Genomic DNA, 20,799 nt, shown 5'->3' on the forward strand with positions numbered 1-20,799 from the left:
TTGAATTGGTCAATTTCGGAAAGCTAAGCAAAACTCTCAAGGGGTAACGGATGACGCGTTGTTCTGTGTTCATGCACGGAGACGCTGTTTCAGACGTCTCGGAGCGGTTCACGTGCATTGTAAAGGTAAAGTGCTGCAGGTGCACCCATCCATGCAATTCCAAACATTTGATGCTGCTTAAAATGACTATACAAATCTAAAAACGTGACACATTGTCACAGTAATAGTGACACCATTTTACTAAATTTGTAATAAGCAACATTGGAAACTGTCAAATATAGTTTGACACTGCAGTACAATGTCATATTCCATCAAAATAAAAGCTCCAGGTAAAGGTGAAGTAAATACGAAAGAAATATATTACTATTGCATAAAGCAAATCCTCATAATAATAATAATAATTCAGTAACATATTATAACAAGCTTGACTGAGCAATAATAAATCATATTAATCTGGGTTCCAAAATATATTTAGAAATTGTAATTTTTGCACACCCAGTTCATTTACAAAAACATTTTTTTTCTAAAACTATATGTAGGTAAGTATTGCTTTTCTAAATTATTGTATTGGTGCATATAAATTATATTTATTATATTATAAATAAAATATCATTCTTCCTGTTCATTTTGCGGAAAAACTGTGGAAAACGTGCATTCGTTATTTTATCAATATTTTTACTTCATTAAACATTTTCAATGTACTTGGCTACAGTGGCTGTTAGAAATTATTTTAAAATGATGATATAAAATCACTTTTATGTAATTTCCCCCGGATGTGCGCTGAAGAGGGGCCCCCGGCTAGACGGTTGCTTGGAGCCCCTGGAAATCATAACCCCGCCCCTGCCCATGTATTATGTTGTTGATAGTGTAATTGTCCACAATACTTCAGACTTCAGACTAACAGACTGTATACCTCTACTATTCTCCTGCAAAACTTGTCCAGTCATAACCCTGTTCCACCTTTTCCACTTGTTTAGCAAAGGGAGTTTGGAGCATTTAAAATAGCTCCTACAGCATGTATGAATGTGCTTGTGAGTTCGTATTCTCGACCCTCCCCATAGCTTTTGGTTTCAGAGACAGAAATAACATGTGAATCAGTGCACTTTGCACTGTGACTATTGACACCTACACAAGCGCAAACTGTTTGTTCAGCAGCTGATCCTGTCTGATCCATGATGTGTGTAGATCCTAACACAACATTTTTGATTAACATATATGGTGTAAATTTTACACTGCTGATCTTAGCCCATTTAGGCATCTAACAGCACTAACATCTCGGTTACGTACGTAACCTTGGTTCCCTGAGGGGAACGAGACGCTGCGTATGATCGCTGTGGGACACCATCCGAGTGTCACGTGGTCTGAAGCCCTTATATAATCACAGCAATTTATTGGCTGATGGCACTTAAACGATGCCCTCTAGGGAGCTACATCACAGACTCCATAAAGGTGTTCATTTTCGTGCCATTGAGTCAGATTTTCTGCAAAAGGCACGTGCCAATGCAGCTGCTAGAGAGTATGGCCTGCTACGCAGTGTCTCGTTCCCCTCAGGGAACCAAGGTTACGTACCTAACCGAGATGTTCCCTGTCGGAGAAATCGATCTGCGTATTATTGCTGTGGGAATGAATACATTCACGCCATGCGAACAGTAGCTGCCAACTGTCTAAGCCTGTGTGGCAAGCATATAGCACAATCGAGCTAAAGGGTCTGAATAAAAAGGAATTATAAATGTACTCCTGTTCCAACAGAGAGAACCTGGGAAGCGGGAGACAATTATTCCAGATTATAAAATGAATCAAATGTATGCAGAGAGGACCACCCTGCCGCCATATAAATGTCCTCCAAGGACACACCTCTAGCCAAAGCCCATGAGGATGCCATGCTCCTAGCAGAATGGGCTCAAATACCCAAAGGCGTGGGTAAATCGTGCGCTTCGTAAGTACTCAAAATTGCATCAGTAAGCCAATAAGACAGTCTTTGCTTGGACAATGAAGCACCTCTGTTGTGGCCACCAAAGCACACAAACAACTGTTCTGACTTGCATCAATGGCTAGTATGGTCAACATAAACACACAGTGCCTGAATTGGGCAAAGCATATGTAACTTTTCATGCTCCTCTGACTCAACTGGGTGAGGAGAGAAAGCCTGAAAATGAATGGTCTGCGAGCGAAACAACACAGAAATAACCTTAGGCAAATAGCCCAAATGAGGTCTTAACATGACCTTTGAACACCCTGGCGCAAAATACATACACAAAGGATTGACTGACAGGGCATGCAAATCAAGACTGTCTTAAACGATGCCAATGCTACTTGCAGTGTCATCTTGAGAGTCAAAGACTTATCAGTAACTGTTGTAAAGGGCTCGAACGGAGCACCCGAGAGCACCTCTAAAACAACAGATAAATCCCAAAAAGGAACGCAGACTGGATGAAAAGTTCTAAGCCTGTGTACCCCATGCATAAAGTGAGAGACAAGAGATTGTTTACCGACAGAGACTCCATTGATAAGTGCATGTTCAGCCACTATAGCGGCAACATAGACTTTAAGCATTGCCAGGGCAACTCCAGCCTCGAAACGCTCCTGCAAAAATTCCAGCACTGTACCGACAGGGCAGTGAACTGGATTTTTACTTCATGCTGTACACCAAGAAGCAAAAATTTGCCACTTAAACCTATATAACCTCCTCGTTGATGGAGCTCTAGCATTTAGAATGGTGTCAACCACAGCGGGGGATAACCCATTACTCAAAAGTGCACCCCGTTTGGGGGCCATACCCATTACTTCCACAAGTCCGGCCGAGGGTGCCAAATGCTGCTCCGTGCCTAAGACAACATGTTCACTCTGACTGGAACCTCCCAAGTCACCTTTTCCAGAATCAGAATCGAAAACCATACTTGAGATGGCCAATACGGCGCCACTATCAGAAGCCGAACCCGATCCTCCCAAGCCCTTTGCAGAACTATGTGCAGTAGACTGATTGGTGGAAACATGTAAAGATGCGCTGTTGGCCTCTGATGCACTTCCTCTCTGCCGAACCATCTCCAGATTTGTTCTATAATCTGAGGATGTAATGTCCACTCTCTGGGCTGTCAGACACTTTCTGGACAGGAGATCCGCCCCCGAGTTCAACCGGCCCTCAACATGTATGGCTCGTAGAGACAGTACATTGTCCCATGCCCACAGAAGAATGTGACGTGCCAGCCTCAGCATGGCATGAGAGCGCACCCCTCTCTGGCGACTGATGTAGGACACCACTGACCTGTTGTCCGACCGGATGAGGACATGGCTGTCCTGCATCTCCAGAAAGAAAAACCTTAACCCCAGCAGCACCATGAACATCTCCAGCCAGTTTATGTGCCAATATTGCCACTGGACCTTCGTGTACAGTGCCCCAACCCGTGGAGGAGGCGTCTGTTGTTATCACCTTGCAGCAACACACCTGTCCAAATGGAATGCCCGAATCATTCCTAGAAACAGAGTCTTTTGCCTTGGCAACAGGATGCTCTTGTCTAGGAGTGGAGCTGGACTCAAAGGCGATGCAGGTGCGCATGTTTCCAGCTTGCATTCTGTCATTGCAACCCTAGGGCTTGCAGCCCTAGATTGCTCAAATGGCTGAGAACAACATCTCGATGTTGGGCAGCCAAAGTCTCTGAGTGAGCTAAAACCAACCAATCATCGAGATGGTATCAGCACTCCATCTAAGAGCTCTCCTTCATAAAAAGCATGTTTGGAGCATGAGAAGCACAACTGCAGCCAAGAAACACTTGTTTTGGTCCAGTTATGGAATGTGGTCCATTTGGTGGAGTGATTTCGATTGGGTCATGGTGTTTAGTGTAAAACGGTTGAAGTCTCGCAGCTGCCCGAAGAGCTGTTACGTCCATGAGTTTGAATTCTCCACTGTGGCTGTAATGCCAGCTCATGCATGTGGCAATACTGTGATTGGATGGTACATGTGTACTGTCCTACCAATCATAACTCGAAGTATACGAATATGTCTTATTTTTGTGATGTTGTTTCAACTTTCGTTTTGAAACTGGAAGAATGAAATGGCTCAATAAAACTAAATAATAACCACTTTCCCCTTAACAATAAACATAATGAGTGCTATCTTTGTTTTCAGTTATGTGCAATCCGTACATATCTGTTAACATCTCAAAAAATGTGTTTTGGGGTTTCATGACCCTTTAAGTCTAGTTTGAGTGCTGCAGGGAATTTCAGAAATGGCTCACAGTGGCTTGAAGGTTTTAGCAGTATGCCACACTGATCGAAGAGCTCATAATAATAATAATAATAATAATAATAATAATAATAATAATGTTTAATTTATATAGCACCTTCCCAGAGCTCAAGGAAACTTTACAATAGTAACACAATAATACACAAACAAAGAACAGTCACAAAAACACAGTTCAAATAGCACAGTCATTGAGAGTGAATACATAACACATTAAGATAAATAACACTGAGAAAACAAAAAAGTTTTAAGTTGAGATTTAAACTCAGAGATAGAAGAGATGCTGTGAGGAGTCAGGGGGAGTGAATTCCATATATTGGGTGCTATTACGCTGAATGACCTGCCACCCATAGTAGAGATGCGAGATCTAGGGACAGAAAGGAGTCCGGACCCAGTAGACCTAAGCGAGTGGATCGGGTTGTAGGGGAGAAGCAATTCACTAAGTTTGTGAGGTGCCAGACCATGAAGTGATTTCAATGTAAGCAGGATTAGTTTATATATGATGCGAAACAAAACTGGTAACCAGTGAATTTCAAACAGGAATGGAGTTATATGAGCTGAGCGCTTGGTATGTGTAAGAATTCTAGCAGCAGAATTTTGAATATATTACAACCTAGCAATAGAGTTTGCAGGTAAACCAATAAAGAGGGCATTGCAATAGTCAAGACGTGAGGATATAAATGCATGAACCAGTGTTTCGGCGTCTTTGAGACTGATAAAGGGACGACTGCGAGCAATGCGGCGAAGGTGGAAGAAGGCAATTTTAGATACAAATTTAATATAAGCTTCAAAAGTGAGGGAGGGATCAAAGATGATACCTACATTTTTTACAGTATTGGATGGTTTAATGAAAGTGCCATCAATATCACAACCAAAGTCATAAGGAATTTTTTTCGTAATGGTGTTCCAATAATAATGATCTCAGTTTTATCCATGTTCAATTTTAGGAAGTTGGAGTTAAGCCATATTTTTATTTCATTTACACATGTTGATAGTGGACCGATCTGAAGAGTGGGAGCAGATGTGCAAGCTGTAGATATTTGATTGTCATCAGCATAACAGTGGTAACTGAAACTGTGGCAGCAAATGAGTTGACCCAAAGGCAGCATATATATAATGAATAGTAGAGGTCCAAGAACTAATCTCTGTGGGACACCTAATTTCAGGTAAACAGTAGATGACTGACAATTTTGCATTGAAATGTAAAACTGTCTATCCGTGAAGTATGAAGAAAGCCAGGAGAGAGCAGCACCAGTGACACCAACATCCGAGAGGCGGGAGAGAAGTAATTCATGGCAATCAGTATCAAAAGCAGAACTAAGATCAAATAATAGAAGAATGGAGAGAGAACCAGAGTCACCAGTGAGTAGTAGGTCATTGACGACCCTTACAAGGGTGGTTTCAGTACTGTGAAGTGGGCGAAAGCCAGACTGAAAGGGGTCAAAAAGATAATTTTGAACAAGGAAAGATTGTAACTGGGAGGCAACAACTTCTTTCCAGTATTTTGGAAACAGGGTGAAAATTAGACAGAACAGTAGGGTCCAAGATAGGTTTTTTAAGTTACTGCAGCAGTTTTAAGTGGTAAAGGGAGAGAAGCAGAAGCTAGAGATCTGTTTATGAAATGTGAGATAGGTGCAGAGATGACAGAGTTTGAGGAGGGATGTGGGAGCAGGATCAAGTCGGCAAGATGAGGAGGGGTCACTGATAGAGGAGGGGTTTGTAGGAGTAAAACTAGACAAATTTTGACAAAAGTGGTCTGGCATAAAACTAAAATCTGAAGCCTCATCTATAAAGCACTGGCAGACAGCATTTCAATTTTCCTGGAAATAATTCAGGAAAGAACAACAAAGCTCATCAAATGCATGGACATCATGAGCTGGAGGTTGGGTGAGCTTATTTATCGTGTCAAATAAAACCTTGGGCCTATTGCTTGCTTTATTGATAATTGTAGAGACATAGTTAGACCGTGCAGAGTTCAGAGCAATTTTGTAAGCATTGAGGTGTTCAATGAGAGCTTGATGGTGAACAGTAAGACCTGTTTTCCTATAAAGCCTCTCAAGCTGTCTGCCAGTGACTTTTAGGGCCCAGATCTCAGGTGTATACCAGGGGGAAGTGTGGGAGGAGGGAACAGACCTAGTCTTAATTGGAACATGCTCATGCAAAATTTCAGAAATAACAGTGTGGTACTTTTAAATTATTTGTTAAACATGTTTATATTTTAAAGGGATTTACAAAAAACCCTAGGGTGGGTAGGTGGGTTACTTATGAACCCTAGTCAAAAGTACCCACCACCAATTCCCTGTTAAATCTGGGTCCTAATTATGGCTTGAGTTCCTCCTTCAATGCATTGGAACTCAAAGAAAAGTAATGTAATTATTTCTTCAACAAGCTGCACAATTAAAGGAATCATTCTTGTCCGTAGCACAAACGTTATGTTGAAGTTAATTCTTACTGTAGGGCTACCCTAAGTATGAGCAATAGTCATAGTGATGCTAGCTGAACATACTGTATGTTTTACTTTATATATGCTAAAAGCTCAATTTCACCTCAATGTACCTTGAAGGATCTACAGATCTTGAGTGGATACTGGGATCTGCATAGAGCACAACAGTAACTGCCGACTTTTTCAGTGGCCTTGGTTCCAGAAATATTTCATTTTCCTACAGGCATTTCAAATTTCTCAATTAAAAGTTCTAGGCCTTAAGCTAAATCAACCAGCTCCAAGATGAATCACAACATTAAAACAACATTTTCGAAGCAAAAAAAGTATTGAAAAGTGGAAATAAAAGATAAAAGACATAATATTTTTTTAATGAGAGAATGTACTACACATCCCATAAAGCACTGCAAATTATGTAATGAAATCAGCCATGATACAATATGAAACTCTTGAATATAAGTCATAGACTATACAAATCCAATATATAAAAAGTTTAATTCACATATGTACAAAATGCTCTTGTTGGTGAAAACATGGGATTGCATAGCTTATTGAGATTGTTGTAAGACATCATTTGCGATGCATTATGGAAGCACACAGTCACTATTGAGCTGTGATTCCCATTTCCATGGGAACGACTTCTCTGATTGGTGGATCTCTCTTTAGCATTGTGGGTAGTGTAGTGGATAGTGTAGTAATTAGCCAAATTTTCTTTAATTACATCTTCTTCTTTTTGTTTTTTTTTTTTTTTGTTTTTTTTCAAACATGGATTTGAAATCTTGCTCACTTAGGACTTCAACAGAAGCATGTACCAACACTTAACAACCTCGGAGATCATGTCTGTGTTGAAAGGTTTGTATGTTATTGCTAAAAGTCAATTTCTCTATGGAGAAAATCATTGGGATTTTTAACTTCCAGAACCCTGAAATTGTGCTCTATAGGCTAACCTTTTAACAGCTGTTGGAAATGTTAAATACTGGGACTGTCTGATTGTGATCACTCTTACATCTATGTATAGTGAGGGGGAGGGTGGTGTAGAGGGGACAGAACTCATCCTGACCTCACCGAGGGAGGGATTGTATAACACATGTGTAACACACTCAGGAAGCTGACATTGGTAGCCCACTGTTGATTTTCTCCCATGAAATTACATGTGTGTGTGTGGCTAATTGGCCTTGTTCTGGAAGTGTGTGGGAGTATGAGAGTGCTATAGGCTTTTTTGCCACACAGCCTTCGTGGATTGCTACGTTTTAGAGCATCCATCCATTACATGTTTCACATTCCCAAACTACACTGGAAAAAAATGGCTGATAGAAAATAAGAAATAAAATAGTAAATATAGAGAGGTTTATGCTTGAAACAAGTGAAAAAATCCATAAAATACAGTATCTCCAAGCTTCTTGGAAAATGTCAATGATGGATTACAGAATTGACAGAATCTTCATTTTTGGGTGAACAACATCTATATCTCATGTAATTTTACTTCTCATGTAAATGTATCATGTTTAAAGGATATTTTGACTGGAAAACAAGACAAAGATACTGATTAAGAATATTTTTTATGTAGATGATTACGATATTTGGTGGCTTTCCTACTGTCTAGATAGTCAAGCTACAATTGCGAGTTTCAGAGAATACTTGCAACATAGCAAATTCACAGCACACCTCTTCACTCACACACATTTCTCCCTCCTTATTTGCTCTCAGTTTTACACCCACACAGACACATTCACTGGCAGTAACTGTCGTTATTTCATCAATAACATTTCACAGTCTTATAAAGCTGGAAACATCAAGAGATTCACTGAAGGCAGTTAAGTGTTTATGAACATCCATTTTTGATGTCCAGCCCATATTATTTAAGCATTTTTGAGACATTTGAATGCTAGAGTATCATAAGTATCATAAAGATAGTCTATGTGACCCATCCGTCATATCCCAAGTCATATTCCAAGTCTTCTGAAAGCATACAGTATGATAGTTTTGGTGAAAAACCTGAAATGTACTTTTCGCAAGAACATGCAGTGTTTTTAGCGTTAAACAACGCAAGTTCTTGCATGAACACTCAAGGCACTGTGAACAAGCTCCTCTTACAGCACTCATGGACACTATGAGAGATCCTAGGTCACAACTATTACCTTCTCTAATAACTCTTTCACAACGTTTCTTACTGTTGACCCAACATGTTAAACAATATATACTAACGTAACCCCTATGTTGACCCCACTATCCTTTAAAAAAGCCCCCGCCACTATCTTTCACCATCTTTTTATATTTTTGCCATTCACTGTGTTTCAACTTCTTCCAGTGTTTGCTTAGATAGAAGGTCTTGAGGATAACAGTCAAGTCCTGATTGTTGCTTTTGTAATAATTTGCATTCTTTTCCATCTCACAGGCAATAATAAACAGCACTATCACCCCAAACATGACCTTCACGAAGACGTCACAGAAGTTTGGGCAGTGGGCAGACAGCCGTGCCAACACAGTATATGGGCTGGGTTTCTCTTCCGAGCATCATCTGTCCAAGGTGGGTGGAATTTGCTCTCTTTCTAACTCACATTTTCTCTCACATGTCTCTGGGGGTCTTGTTCTCCCTTTCTTTCCTTCTCTTCCACTCCCTGTGTTTCTGAGTGGGGGAACACCTACACACTGTACCCTAATAAGCAGCTGTACAGTCATCGGTGGGTGGGAGGCTTCTTCTGTGCAGTGCTTTCCTCTCTTTCTTTCTTTCTCTCTCCCTCTCTCCCTCTATTTATCTCTTGCTCCTCTGCATTATGATGATGCACTGTCAGGAGCCGCTGGTAGAAACCCTCACCACCTCTTCTTCCTCCTCTCATTTTTCATATTTCTCTGCTTTTATTTAATTCTCTCTTACAGTAATCTCTCTTTCATACTTTGCTTTTATATTTACTTCATTAAAAGTGAATAACAATCACTATTCCTTTTTGATCTTAAAGGAATAGTTCATCCAATAATGAAAACTCTGTGTCCATAGACTTACCTTACTGTTTTCCCAAATCCCTATGACTTTCTTTCTTCAGTCAAACATAAAGAATTTGTTTTAAGAATATCCTGGTTCATTTTTCCCATATAATGCAAATAAATGGAGACACGTGCTGTCAAAAGTATACAGAAATCTCCTCAATGGAGTCTAAGGGGGAAAGGCTGCAGTCCTTCCAGTGACCGGAAGGCTATAATGGGAATGGGAACAGTCTATATTGGGGTCTGTTACCATTGCTCCCTTTTTAGCAGAGACTTTCTTGGTAAACCAGCTTCATCAGAAAGATCATGCTGGTCGACCTGCTTTAAAAATTATTCTGGTGAACAGCACAGCTACATTGGTCCCCCAGCTAGACCAGCATCAAACCAGCACTAAACATCATAAACCAGCCTGTTCCAGCATGGAAATTAATGTTGGTCTAAGATTGTCTTCTGAGCCGGGATAGTGTCAAAATGTACTATCAAGCTGTTAGCATATACTGTTATATTCTAACTTGTGCTATCAAGCGGCATTGTGGAACACTGCATTAGCTATACAGAATGTTATTTAGGAATAATTAGAATTTACAGTGGGTGAGGCTAACCAGTGCAACACCACAGAAAACCAAGCAATTAATAAAATGTCCTGATGCTCATTGCAACTGGTTAGGACAACTCTGATTAATGTAGAAGAGATAGCTTTTATCGCTTGTATTGCATTGTGTCTGTTAAGGAAAGGGTGATTTCAAACTATGCCTAACCCTGGGTTAACATCTTTTTTAATCCTGTGTTGAGGCCACTTTTGAAAAGGGGTTTCAAATTGGTAAGGCAATTAACACCACTATTATCCATGTGTTATGAAGCCCCACTTTTACAGTGCTAACCCCACATTGAATTGCCAAAGATAAACAGTGTCAGTTACTAACCTAGAGTGAAGTATGAACAGTGTGAAACAGATCAAGTTAACCTATGACTATGTTAACTCCTAAAATTGTCAACCCACTTCTGATAGTATCAGAACATGGTCTTTCCTTCATTCTTAATTTAATGTGCAGATAGCCTAGATTTGTTAACATATGTCCAAAATGATACCAACAATTCATGGAATATGGAATCTCATTGTTTAAACAAAATGTTTCTCTTCTCAGTTTGCAGATAAATTTGCAGAGTACAAGGAAGCCGCCAGGTTAGCCAAGGAGAAATCTCTAGAAAAGATGGAGCTTGTAAGTTCGCCCTCTCAGGTTTGTCCTCTAAAGACTGGATGATTGGCCTCATGTTATTTTGTGTTGTTTTGAGGGATAATAATGTGAAGCTGGCTTAGGAAATCTTTCTGTCTTTCAAAACTCTCAAAATAGTATTCAAGTTCAAATTCAAGGAGAACCACAGTCTAGTTTCTAGTTTCATTTCCCATATGCCAATTTATCCTCATTAAATCACAAAGGGGTTAATGGTGAATGCCTTATTGTATTTATAAATAGAAAATCCAAATCCTTAAATGTTTTGTGTAATCAATGTATTTTCCATTTGATTTATTTTTATCAGCATATTCTAGGACAATCAGTAAGGATTGGTAACAAGATTCCCTCTTGTCTCAGAGACATTTTTTTCCCTAAATCCCCCATTATAATGAGCAGATTAATAAGAAAATTATGTAATAAGTTTGTGAGAGTGCAACAAATTAATAATTATATTTTTCAGGAATCACCTGCCGACATTCATTCCCCCTTGACTCCACCCGTCACGGCTGACCTCTGCCGAATCAACGGCACTGGCGATGACGTCACCCTCTCTGATGTGTCTCCCAATTCTATGCTTCAATCAGATTTGTCACCAACTACGCCAACCCTTGCACACGGGTAACTAACTGTTCAATCCACTAAAATCAAATATTTGTTGGTGAAGTGTGTAATTTCTACACCACGAAAAATGTGAATAATAGAAAAAAATATTCGTTAGACTGATTATCCAACAAGCACAAGGATAATGCGACATTTTAAATAAACATATCCAAAATTACAACTCAGTAGTTAATCTGTGAAGCCAATATGACTAAAGTGTAAACTCTATGAATGAAAATGTGCATGTTGTGATTTCAAGTTCAAATTGGATGGCTGCGGTCTCCTGACTCCATTTGCAGTCTCTGTTTATTGTGCACATCTCAGAAATTTGAGCTGTCAAGAGTAATATTAAAGATAAAATATCATAATTTTTTTATGACTTTTTGAAATGTCTATGTTAAAAAGAATCCCCATACGTGATTTCACAACAGAGCCTGTCTGTCTGTCACGTAACTTTGACCACATCACAAATGACATATCCACATCGCCGATTAAGGTAATTATCTGATTACGCCTTTATTCCAAAAAAGTTCAGATGCAGAAATATTATACTGTACAATTTTTAAACATTCTGACAGTGCAACATAGTACAATCCTTCATTGCATAATAGATTAAATGGACACTCAAAAAAAGAAAACTTAAAATACTGTTTATTGGTTTGTAATTCAAGAACTAGGAGCAATAACTAATCATTTCAAACTGGCAATCAATTGTAGTCTTAGAGCACAGAATAACAAGACAGATGTAGAGAAAACTATAAAGCTAAGATGCCATCAAAGAGGAGGAGCTGGGGATTGAGGAGGGTGTCAAGTGCAGCTTGCATCCATGTAATGGAAAGGCAGCTAAGGCATTGCAGATAAATGGAGGACTCTCTATCTATCTATCTATTTATCTATCTATCTATCTATCTATCTATCTATCTATCTATCTATCTATCAATTGCAGTGACACATAATATAGGCTATATACTGTATATATTTTGTCACATTGTATTGATAGACACTGTAGTGGAGAGAGACTGAAAATCAAGGGGATAGAGAAGGGAACAGGATGTGAACATGAGCCCAGATTTCAGATGAGCACCAAAGCTTAATACATTGGAACATTTACACCGACCACATGGCCACCACTCTATGTGACCTTCTCTCTAAGAATTATGTCTGTCCAAACAGGTCAGAATTGTATAATACAGTAGTACATTTTCAGGGCTAAGCAATTGAAGGTGAAGTGGCATCATCTGAGTCTTACAAAATTAGTCAGAATAGCTCCTGTTAAGTCAACGCAACCTCTTTGTTGACCTCTAACTGGATTGTGTTTTTCCATGTGAATTCATTTATTATGAACAAATTCATATAGTCTTTTTTTTTTATCTGTTTTTGTCTTTTTTTTTTTTTTCAGACACATGCTTAAAACTTGTCGGGTCGTCTCCTACTGATAAAACCAATTTACAACAGCTGTCTGACATAACTGCAATGTCTTTATTGATGCAATGTTTGTGCAACAAGATATTCTGTTAACATTTTCATACAGATAAAATTAGCATACTTTTGTCAGCTGAATTCTTATTGATGCTGTGTTCTTAATACTCATGTTTTGAAATTATTAAATTTTCAAATCAATTTTTTGGGAACAGATATTGTCTGCAATTTTTTGGGAGATTCTTTGCATCTTCTGTGACTTTGTTTTAAGGTCATTTTTGTATCAAGTTGCATTTCAAATGTTGATATCTGTAACTAAATCTGAAAAAGTTTAATACATTTATTAAACATGCCATTCCACATTTGGTTGATGTGCATAGTGTGAAAGTTGAGTGAAAGTCTGAGATGTTTTAGTTTTGCCAAGTCTGATTCACACCACTAATATAATAAATTCAGAAGTTTAATCAGCAATTAGATGATCAATGCTAGCTAATTTTAAAGTAAACTATGTTATTAGAGCATTGAAACTTATTCACACAAAAAGTCCCATGAGAATATATGAAAGTTACTCAGAAAGATGCAAAATCAGTGCTGTGTACTGTAGATGATTTGTAGATTAGCTTTTGATGTGAATGTGTTCTGCTTTGGCATATTACGTGGTGGGTGAGTTGAAGTCATTTCTTTCAACAGCAATTCTCTCATGCACATGCACTCTTTTGCAGTATATTATACTGAGTGTTGAGGGCTTGGTTGGGCAGCTGCCACAGTACAAAGAATCACATTTACAGTGTGGATTAAAGGGCGATATCAGAAGTACACAGAAATCTGCTCAACTCAATAGTCTTTAAATGTCATTCCTGACTGGTCTTTGCATTGCGTATAGAAAACAATCAATTTTATTGGTGACTTAAAATGTATACATTTGCTAGGGTTGTTATATGTCAGTTTAAGTAATATGCATGTGGATTACTGGGCTGGTGGCATTCTGAATAGAGAAACAATCAGTTCCAGTGTGATTGTTTATTGATTCACATTCATTTGGCTTGAAGGACAGTCAAACTGATATTATGTTGCTTGTTGAAGTTATGTAATGTGGACAGCCATGCTCTGCCTATACAGTATGCTTCTGTGCACCCTTTAAAATAAATGCCAGTTTGTTTGATTTTGTGTTATCCAATCCCATGATATTCATACATTTTTAGTGTCACTTATGTGTCCAAATATTTTTGGGGCCACTGTATATATATATATATAAAATGAAATGAGCGACATGTGTCTTTATTGAAAGTGTTTAAACATCAGGAATCCTTAATAAGAGACTTGAAGTCAGAGATCGATGATGCAAAATTTATTATATGAAAACAATGTATACATCAGAGGCTAATAAACCATTCAAAGAGATTGAGAATAAATGAACAATTAACAATTAAAGAAGGAAAAGTGGCAAACGGTCCTTGAATTTAAGTTTTTAGAGAAATCAGCAATTATAAGTTATTTGATTAAAGCATTTTGTTTATATAAGCAAGATAACACTATTGAGAAAAACAGGAATAAACCGACTGATTCTAATGTTCATTACACACATTCCCCATTAAGACAACATTTCCTTAAATTTCATGCATTAACAATGACAATTACTAGGTCAAAATAGATATAGTATTTAGAGTTCAAATAATGAAAGTGTGCTGGAGGCTTTCAACAATATCAGCCAACTGAGTTGAATCAAGACTGATTAGACATTTAAGTACAGTACAATAATTCATAAAAATGTCTGTTCACTTACCAGGATGAGGTCCCTCATCTTCTTTGCATCGCTTGCTTAAAGCTGAAGGATGTCTCTCTCTTCTTCTCTCCTTCTCTCCTCTCTATCATCTGCTGAGGAGTATTTTCTCTCCTCGTGTGTGAAGCTTTATAGCCATGTGTGTCTCCAGCCTGTTGTGTCAGAGTTTGAGTAGGAGTTGGAGTGTGTGGGCTGAGGTGTTGTCTATCAGAGCGGGGGTCGGGAGAGGAGGCGATCACATCAGGCACAGCAGAGGTGGTAGCGGCGCTGGGGGAGATGAAAGGGAACTGGCAGCACTCCTTAGCATAGGCGACAACTCTAAAGACTCTATACATGTGTGTTATGTAACGGTTGCATGGTTAAGCTGTGCTGGCGTGTGCGTGGATGGAGAAGAGAGGAGGTGGAAATGTGAGATGAGATATTAAGCAGGATGACAGTGCCTGGGATTCCTCATAGTCCTTAGGGAATGAGAGGAGGGTTTGTGGGCCGGTTATGTGTTTACTGGTCCTGTGACAACAGTTTCAGTTTTTCTGCTTTTTGGTATTGCAAACTACACTTACTAGAACTGAAATAATATGAAACAACAGACAGATCTTGCCTGCAATTTTTTGGGGAGAACACATTTGTGTGATGTCAGACTGATCTCAATGTGAATTTGGCGGCAATATTACTGAAAAAAAAATAATAAGTCTTTACTTTAAATACTGTATATACGTAGCATTTTTGCGTAACACTTTTTAAGTAAATTCAACTTCATCTGCTCATTTTGTGTCAGCACCTTATGTCAACTAGAAACTTTTGTTATAGAAATTCAAATGTATCAGTTCATTCTACTTTATTTACTTAAAAATATATGTCACACGATTAAGACTTTGCAACTAGCAAGTTGTTTCAAATCAACATTTATATCACTGTTTCTACTTAATTTACTTTGCTCTAAACAAACAAACCAAAAAACTGAGGTCAGGCATTAAACTTGATTCTTCAAATAAGTTCACATAAAGCTGCACTTTAGCTGTATACATTTTCACATGCACAAGGAAAAAGTACACGGAATGAATATAATCCAGGTTGACCACTTATGGAACATTAATCACCCCAATGGTGACTTTACACAAAATAGCTATTTACAGTAAAACAACATCAAAAATACTAAAAATAGCTAAAATCTCAATTAATTTTATATAACAACTAATTAAATGCCCACATAAGTTCCTTTTGACTAAACAAAATGTATTTAAGCACAAGGGTTTATGTGTATTCCCCACAACCTCAGTTCTGTACTTGATTGTTTGAGTTAGTAGTACTTAAAATCTTAATTTTATGGATTTGTAAGCTAAAGAAATTCGAGGAGTTCGCGATTATTCATTTACTTTATGTAACTCTTTAAGTTTACCATAAAATTAATATTTTGTGCTGTACACATTAATTATATTTATTTAACGAATTTTTTTTTGTAAATATGTATTTCTGAGTAGAAGCTATTTATTTTTTATAAGTTATGGTTGTTGAGCCAACAGATCATTTTTTCAGTGTAGGTCGAAAAGTTTTTCAGCTGAAATCGGTCTTTGCTTACCGAAATTTGAACCACTGCCCCCTGTGGTTGAATTTGGAAGTGTTGAACGTATAGGGGCACGAGACATCCAGTTTCTGGGTGAAATGTCCACAGAGTGGCACCAAAAGCAAGTTGTAAAGCAAGTTTATAGTTGTAACCAAGAGGAATGCATATTTTATTAACCATACACCCTAACCCAACCCTAACCCTTTTTTGTTATTTTTTTATATTAACTTTATGATTGAGAAGGGCTTTATGACTGGGAAGGTCGACTTAGGACCACTGCTGTGTTCCTCCACCTCTCCCTCCTTGTGTAGTACCCTATATTTAATTGTCTTGTATTTTTGTATTTTCATTGTTCTGTATGTATGTCCTGCCGCAAAACCAATTGCCCTCAGGGGACAAATACAGTTGAAAGTAAATAAGTAAGGAAGTAAACCCCAACTTTAAACTTAATCATCAGTGGATTAAAAATGTAATCATGAAGTGAAAATGCAACCTCCGAATCATGCTTATTGATTATGTGAACGCGATTACTTCCTGGTTTCCATGTTGTGGTCCACATCATGTCTCCGAGGCTGCTCTATAAAGTGCCTTCAGTAGCGCCACAGAATAAGGTGAACGCAATTGTATAGATGCAAAAATGTCTGAGAGATTGTGCTTTTTAGTAACTCAGCACAATTGGGCCAACTTCAGGGTACAGGAGTATTTGGTAGCAACATGTTGAGTTCCTGTGTGATCATGCTGTGTTATCTGTAACCAGATATAAGAAAAGTTGAATACATTTGTTAAGTATGTCATTTCAAATGTTTCACAATGCCATTTACTGTAATTCTGGCTGAAATGCATAGAAATTTGTACTGTGATTTATTTCAGCTTGTCACATTCTATCAGTCTTTTTACTTGAATATTTACGCAAATGACAAGGAATTTGGATTTCTGACTTGTTAATAATACTTGTAAATTGCTTTTGAACTGCATCCAAGTGCTGGTAAAACACAGCTGTTTGGACAAAAAGATCAAATTAAAAGCTGTTGTACTCGCCCTTTAATTACAGTCAGTGTTTCAAACTGCCTTTCTCCCTCTGTCCACTGTAGTTCAGCATTAGTCATCATGATGGTCTAGAATGAATGCTATTAGGCCTTTACACCTGGTATATATGTTTTTGGTGATTGTATCACAATCGGAAAGCATTTGACCAGGTGAAAATGCACCCAAGGCACATTGTGATCGGATTGTCATTTGATCACTCAGACCACATTTGGAGGTGGTCAAGAATGGATTGTGGTGCAAATGATAATGCATACAACAACCTGAGTAATATGTAATGTGCAAGTGTTGTTTTCCAATTTGCGCTGGTAAATGTGGCTGGATTTCTATCCGTTCATACTGGAATGTCAGGTGTAAATGCAGTCCAGCTTAAGAAAATCCATATACTTTCCAAAGACAAAACACATGCCTAGGGCCCTAGATTCAAACATCTAATTATATATCATTCATGTTTATTTTGATTGTTTTCCTTTTTTTGCTACAGCCCGACTACCAACAAACACTGGGAAGCAGAACTTGCAGCACTAAAGAACAACAATGCCAAGCTTACAGCCGCACTGCTGGAGTCCACAGCCAATGTCAAACAATGGAAACAGCAGCTAGCAGTCTACCAGGAGGAGGCTGAAAGGCTACACAAACGGGTAAGGAGGGAAGGGTTGACTACAAGAATTTGTATCCCTTTAACATGAAGGTAACATCCCCTGGGATTTTCAAATGATCTAGCATTGTCTTCGACTAAGCTGACACTGTTGATAAATTCTCTAGTGAGCAGAAGACAAGGATAATGGTACGTTCACACTGACAGCATTTTATATACTTCAACTCTGCTCAAATTGGTAGCATAATCACTCATGTTGCCTCAAACTGACAACTCTCATTATGTTGCCTTGATATAGCCAACATACAGTACTTTAATTCTACAGACATTGTTTAGGGTTTTTCTAATACCCCTAAACCAAGATAATCTATTGTAACTCCTCCGAGAGGTGTCAAGCTAGAGACCCAAAATTGGCACAGACCTTAAAGCCCTGTTCTCACTGCCAGCGACACAGAACGACAAAGAGACACATTCCCATTCATTTTCAATGAGAGCAGAGTAACTTTCAGCTAAAACGAAGGACAGAGACAACTGGTGACAAGATGTGGGCGTGGTGAATGACAAAGTTAAGAATAGTGTAACTTTATGCAAATGACAAGCGCCATTCGTGAGCGACTGCCAATGAGAGAGAAGGCAGTGGAGCTCACATCACACATCTGCTTTTAGTGTGAGATACTGGAGACAAATGCAGGCAAGACGGAGAAGTTAAAAGTTCTGTTAGCGATTTCACTGTTCTATATGATTTGTCTGTAACCACATACATGGATATGAGCTAATACAAATTATGCGTGGAAAACCGTGTCGGTATTCTGAGTGAGTTTGATGGATCGTTCATCTTGTTAATGATATGATGCATTGAGCACTACTGCAGTTTATAGGCTATTAAGAAAACTTTCCCCTCCATCTTAATTTTTAGAGGCAATGTAGCCTACCCTTTTCACATATCCGGGTTTACAGAGCAGAAGTAGAATCATAGTTGGGTAAACTTGAATGGCGGTGAATGGGAGACCACAACAAATGCAATTTTTGCTCACCCGTTTACTCCAACAACAAAAGAAAGTATCAATGATTACGCTTTCATGGTTAAGGAAGATAAAAATATAGAGTGCTGGATAACAGCATTAAGAAGAGAGAAATAGGCTAAATTTAAAGTTTAGTGTTATCAATTTACACTAAATATTTTAAAATTGGAAGTATAAAAAGTTTGCTACATTTACGTTGTTAAATAAGGTGGAAATGCATCATAACATGTCTGTGAAAAGGGTCCATAGAACTGATTCCTTGTCAAATTAGAATGATATCTTAGTTTTAACTGCAGTATAATCTGTAATCAGCATTTCAATAGCTACTATGGCCAGACATGCAGTCCACCAATAACTTAGAGCATCATTAGTTGGAACGCATAGTACAGAGACTAGCGATTCCAAACAACAATGTCGTTGGCAGTGTGAACGGTGCTTAAAGGAATGTTCTGGGTTCAATACAAGTGAAGCTCAATCGACAGCATTTGTGGAATAATGTCGATTACCACAAAAATTAATTTTGACTCATCCCTCCTTTTCTTAAAAAAAAGCAAAAATCTGGATTTACAGTGAATCACTTACAGTAGAAGTGAATGGGGACCAATTTTTTTTTTACATTAAAATACTCACTATATCAAAAGTATAGCCACAAGACATAAAGGATATGTGTGTAAACATGATTTTAGTGTGATAAAATCACTTACTTTTCTGTGTAAAGTTATTGTCAATTTTACAACTTTGTTACCATGATGATGTAATGTCAGCAAAACCTAAAACCCTAAAATGACTGTAAAAATGTACAGCTCAAATAATACATGAGTTTTAACAGAAGAATTAATGCAAGTGCTTTTATAAAATTATAAGCTTCACATTTCTGAGTTTAAACCCTCCAAAAATTGGCCAAATTCATTGTCATTGTAAGTGCCTCACTGTAACCTCGATTTTTGCTTTTTTAAGAAAAGGAGGGACGTCAAACTTTTTGTTTGATTTTTTTTTTTTTTTTTTTGTAATCAACATTATGGCACAAATGCTATCGATTGAGCTTAACTTGTATTGAACCCAGAACTTTCCTTTCAAGGAATAGTTCACCCAAAAATGAAAATTTGCTGATAATTTACTCACCCTCAGGCCATCCAAGATGTATCTGAGTTTCTTTCTTCATCAAAACAGAATTTAAGACTTTTAGGATTTCATTTCAGGCCTCCTCCTTTAAACAATGCAAGTGAATGTACTCCATTTTTTGATGGTCCAAAATGCACATTTAGGGTGCATCAAAATAATCCACACGACTCCAGTCGACAAATAAGTTCTTCTGAACCCAAACGATTGATTATTTTTAGAAACAGAACAATACTTATATACTTTTTAACTACAAATGTTCACTTCTGTACATCGCTGTGACGTGCGTTCATGAGAAAGATGACATAAGCTCGTTGGTAAAGTCACACGTCACGTGGAGGAGGCGGCAGGAAGCGCATCATTGTTTACAAGAGAAACTTGCACAGACCACAGGCCAAGTGCCGTTCACAAACCAAAACAGTCCAAAACCATTTCAAAACAATATAATAATAAAAAAATAAAAAACATTACTGCAGTAAATAACCATCCTTTATTTCGGAGCAATGCCGTTATCTACTTGTGCTTTTTCTTTAGCAGAAATATTTAGGCTATATGACTGTCAGGAATTCAAGCCACACAAGTTGTAGTTAGTGAAACCAAGTGCAAGTGTGTTTACTGAGATTCACAGGATTTACAGGGTTTACACAGTGAGATCAATGGTACAGGTGATATCACACAGAAGAGAAGCTTCACAAACTGAAGAAGAGGTAACAGGCGAAACAGCAGAGTAAGCACTAAACAGATATTGACGAAGATCAAGAG

General features: G+C 38.1%; 1 protein-coding gene across 3 annotated transcripts in view; it reads left to right on the forward strand.

Moving 5' to 3' along the window:
- LOC127436474 (homer protein homolog 1-like) overlaps positions 1-20,799 on the forward strand; it is a 32,894-nt gene that overhangs the window by 6,631 nt on the left and 5,464 nt on the right. For 2 of the 3 annotated variants that reach the window (XM_051690660.1, XM_051690650.1), the window contains 4 exons: positions 9,073-9,204; positions 10,805-10,897; positions 11,355-11,512; positions 17,783-17,939. In XM_051690660.1, coding sequence (XP_051546620.1) covers positions 9,073-9,204; positions 10,805-10,897; positions 11,355-11,512; positions 17,783-17,939 — 540 coding nt within the window. The remainder of the gene's footprint in view (positions 1-9,072; positions 9,205-10,804; positions 10,898-11,354; positions 11,513-17,782; positions 17,940-20,799) is intronic. The other variant, XM_051690669.1, reaches the window with a different exon arrangement.

The sequence above is a fragment of the Myxocyprinus asiaticus genome, chromosome 4, assembly GCF_019703515.2.
Source record: "Myxocyprinus asiaticus isolate MX2 ecotype Aquarium Trade chromosome 4, UBuf_Myxa_2, whole genome shotgun sequence".
In the NCBI taxonomy this organism is placed as follows: domain Eukaryota; kingdom Metazoa; phylum Chordata; class Actinopteri; order Cypriniformes; family Catostomidae; genus Myxocyprinus; species Myxocyprinus asiaticus.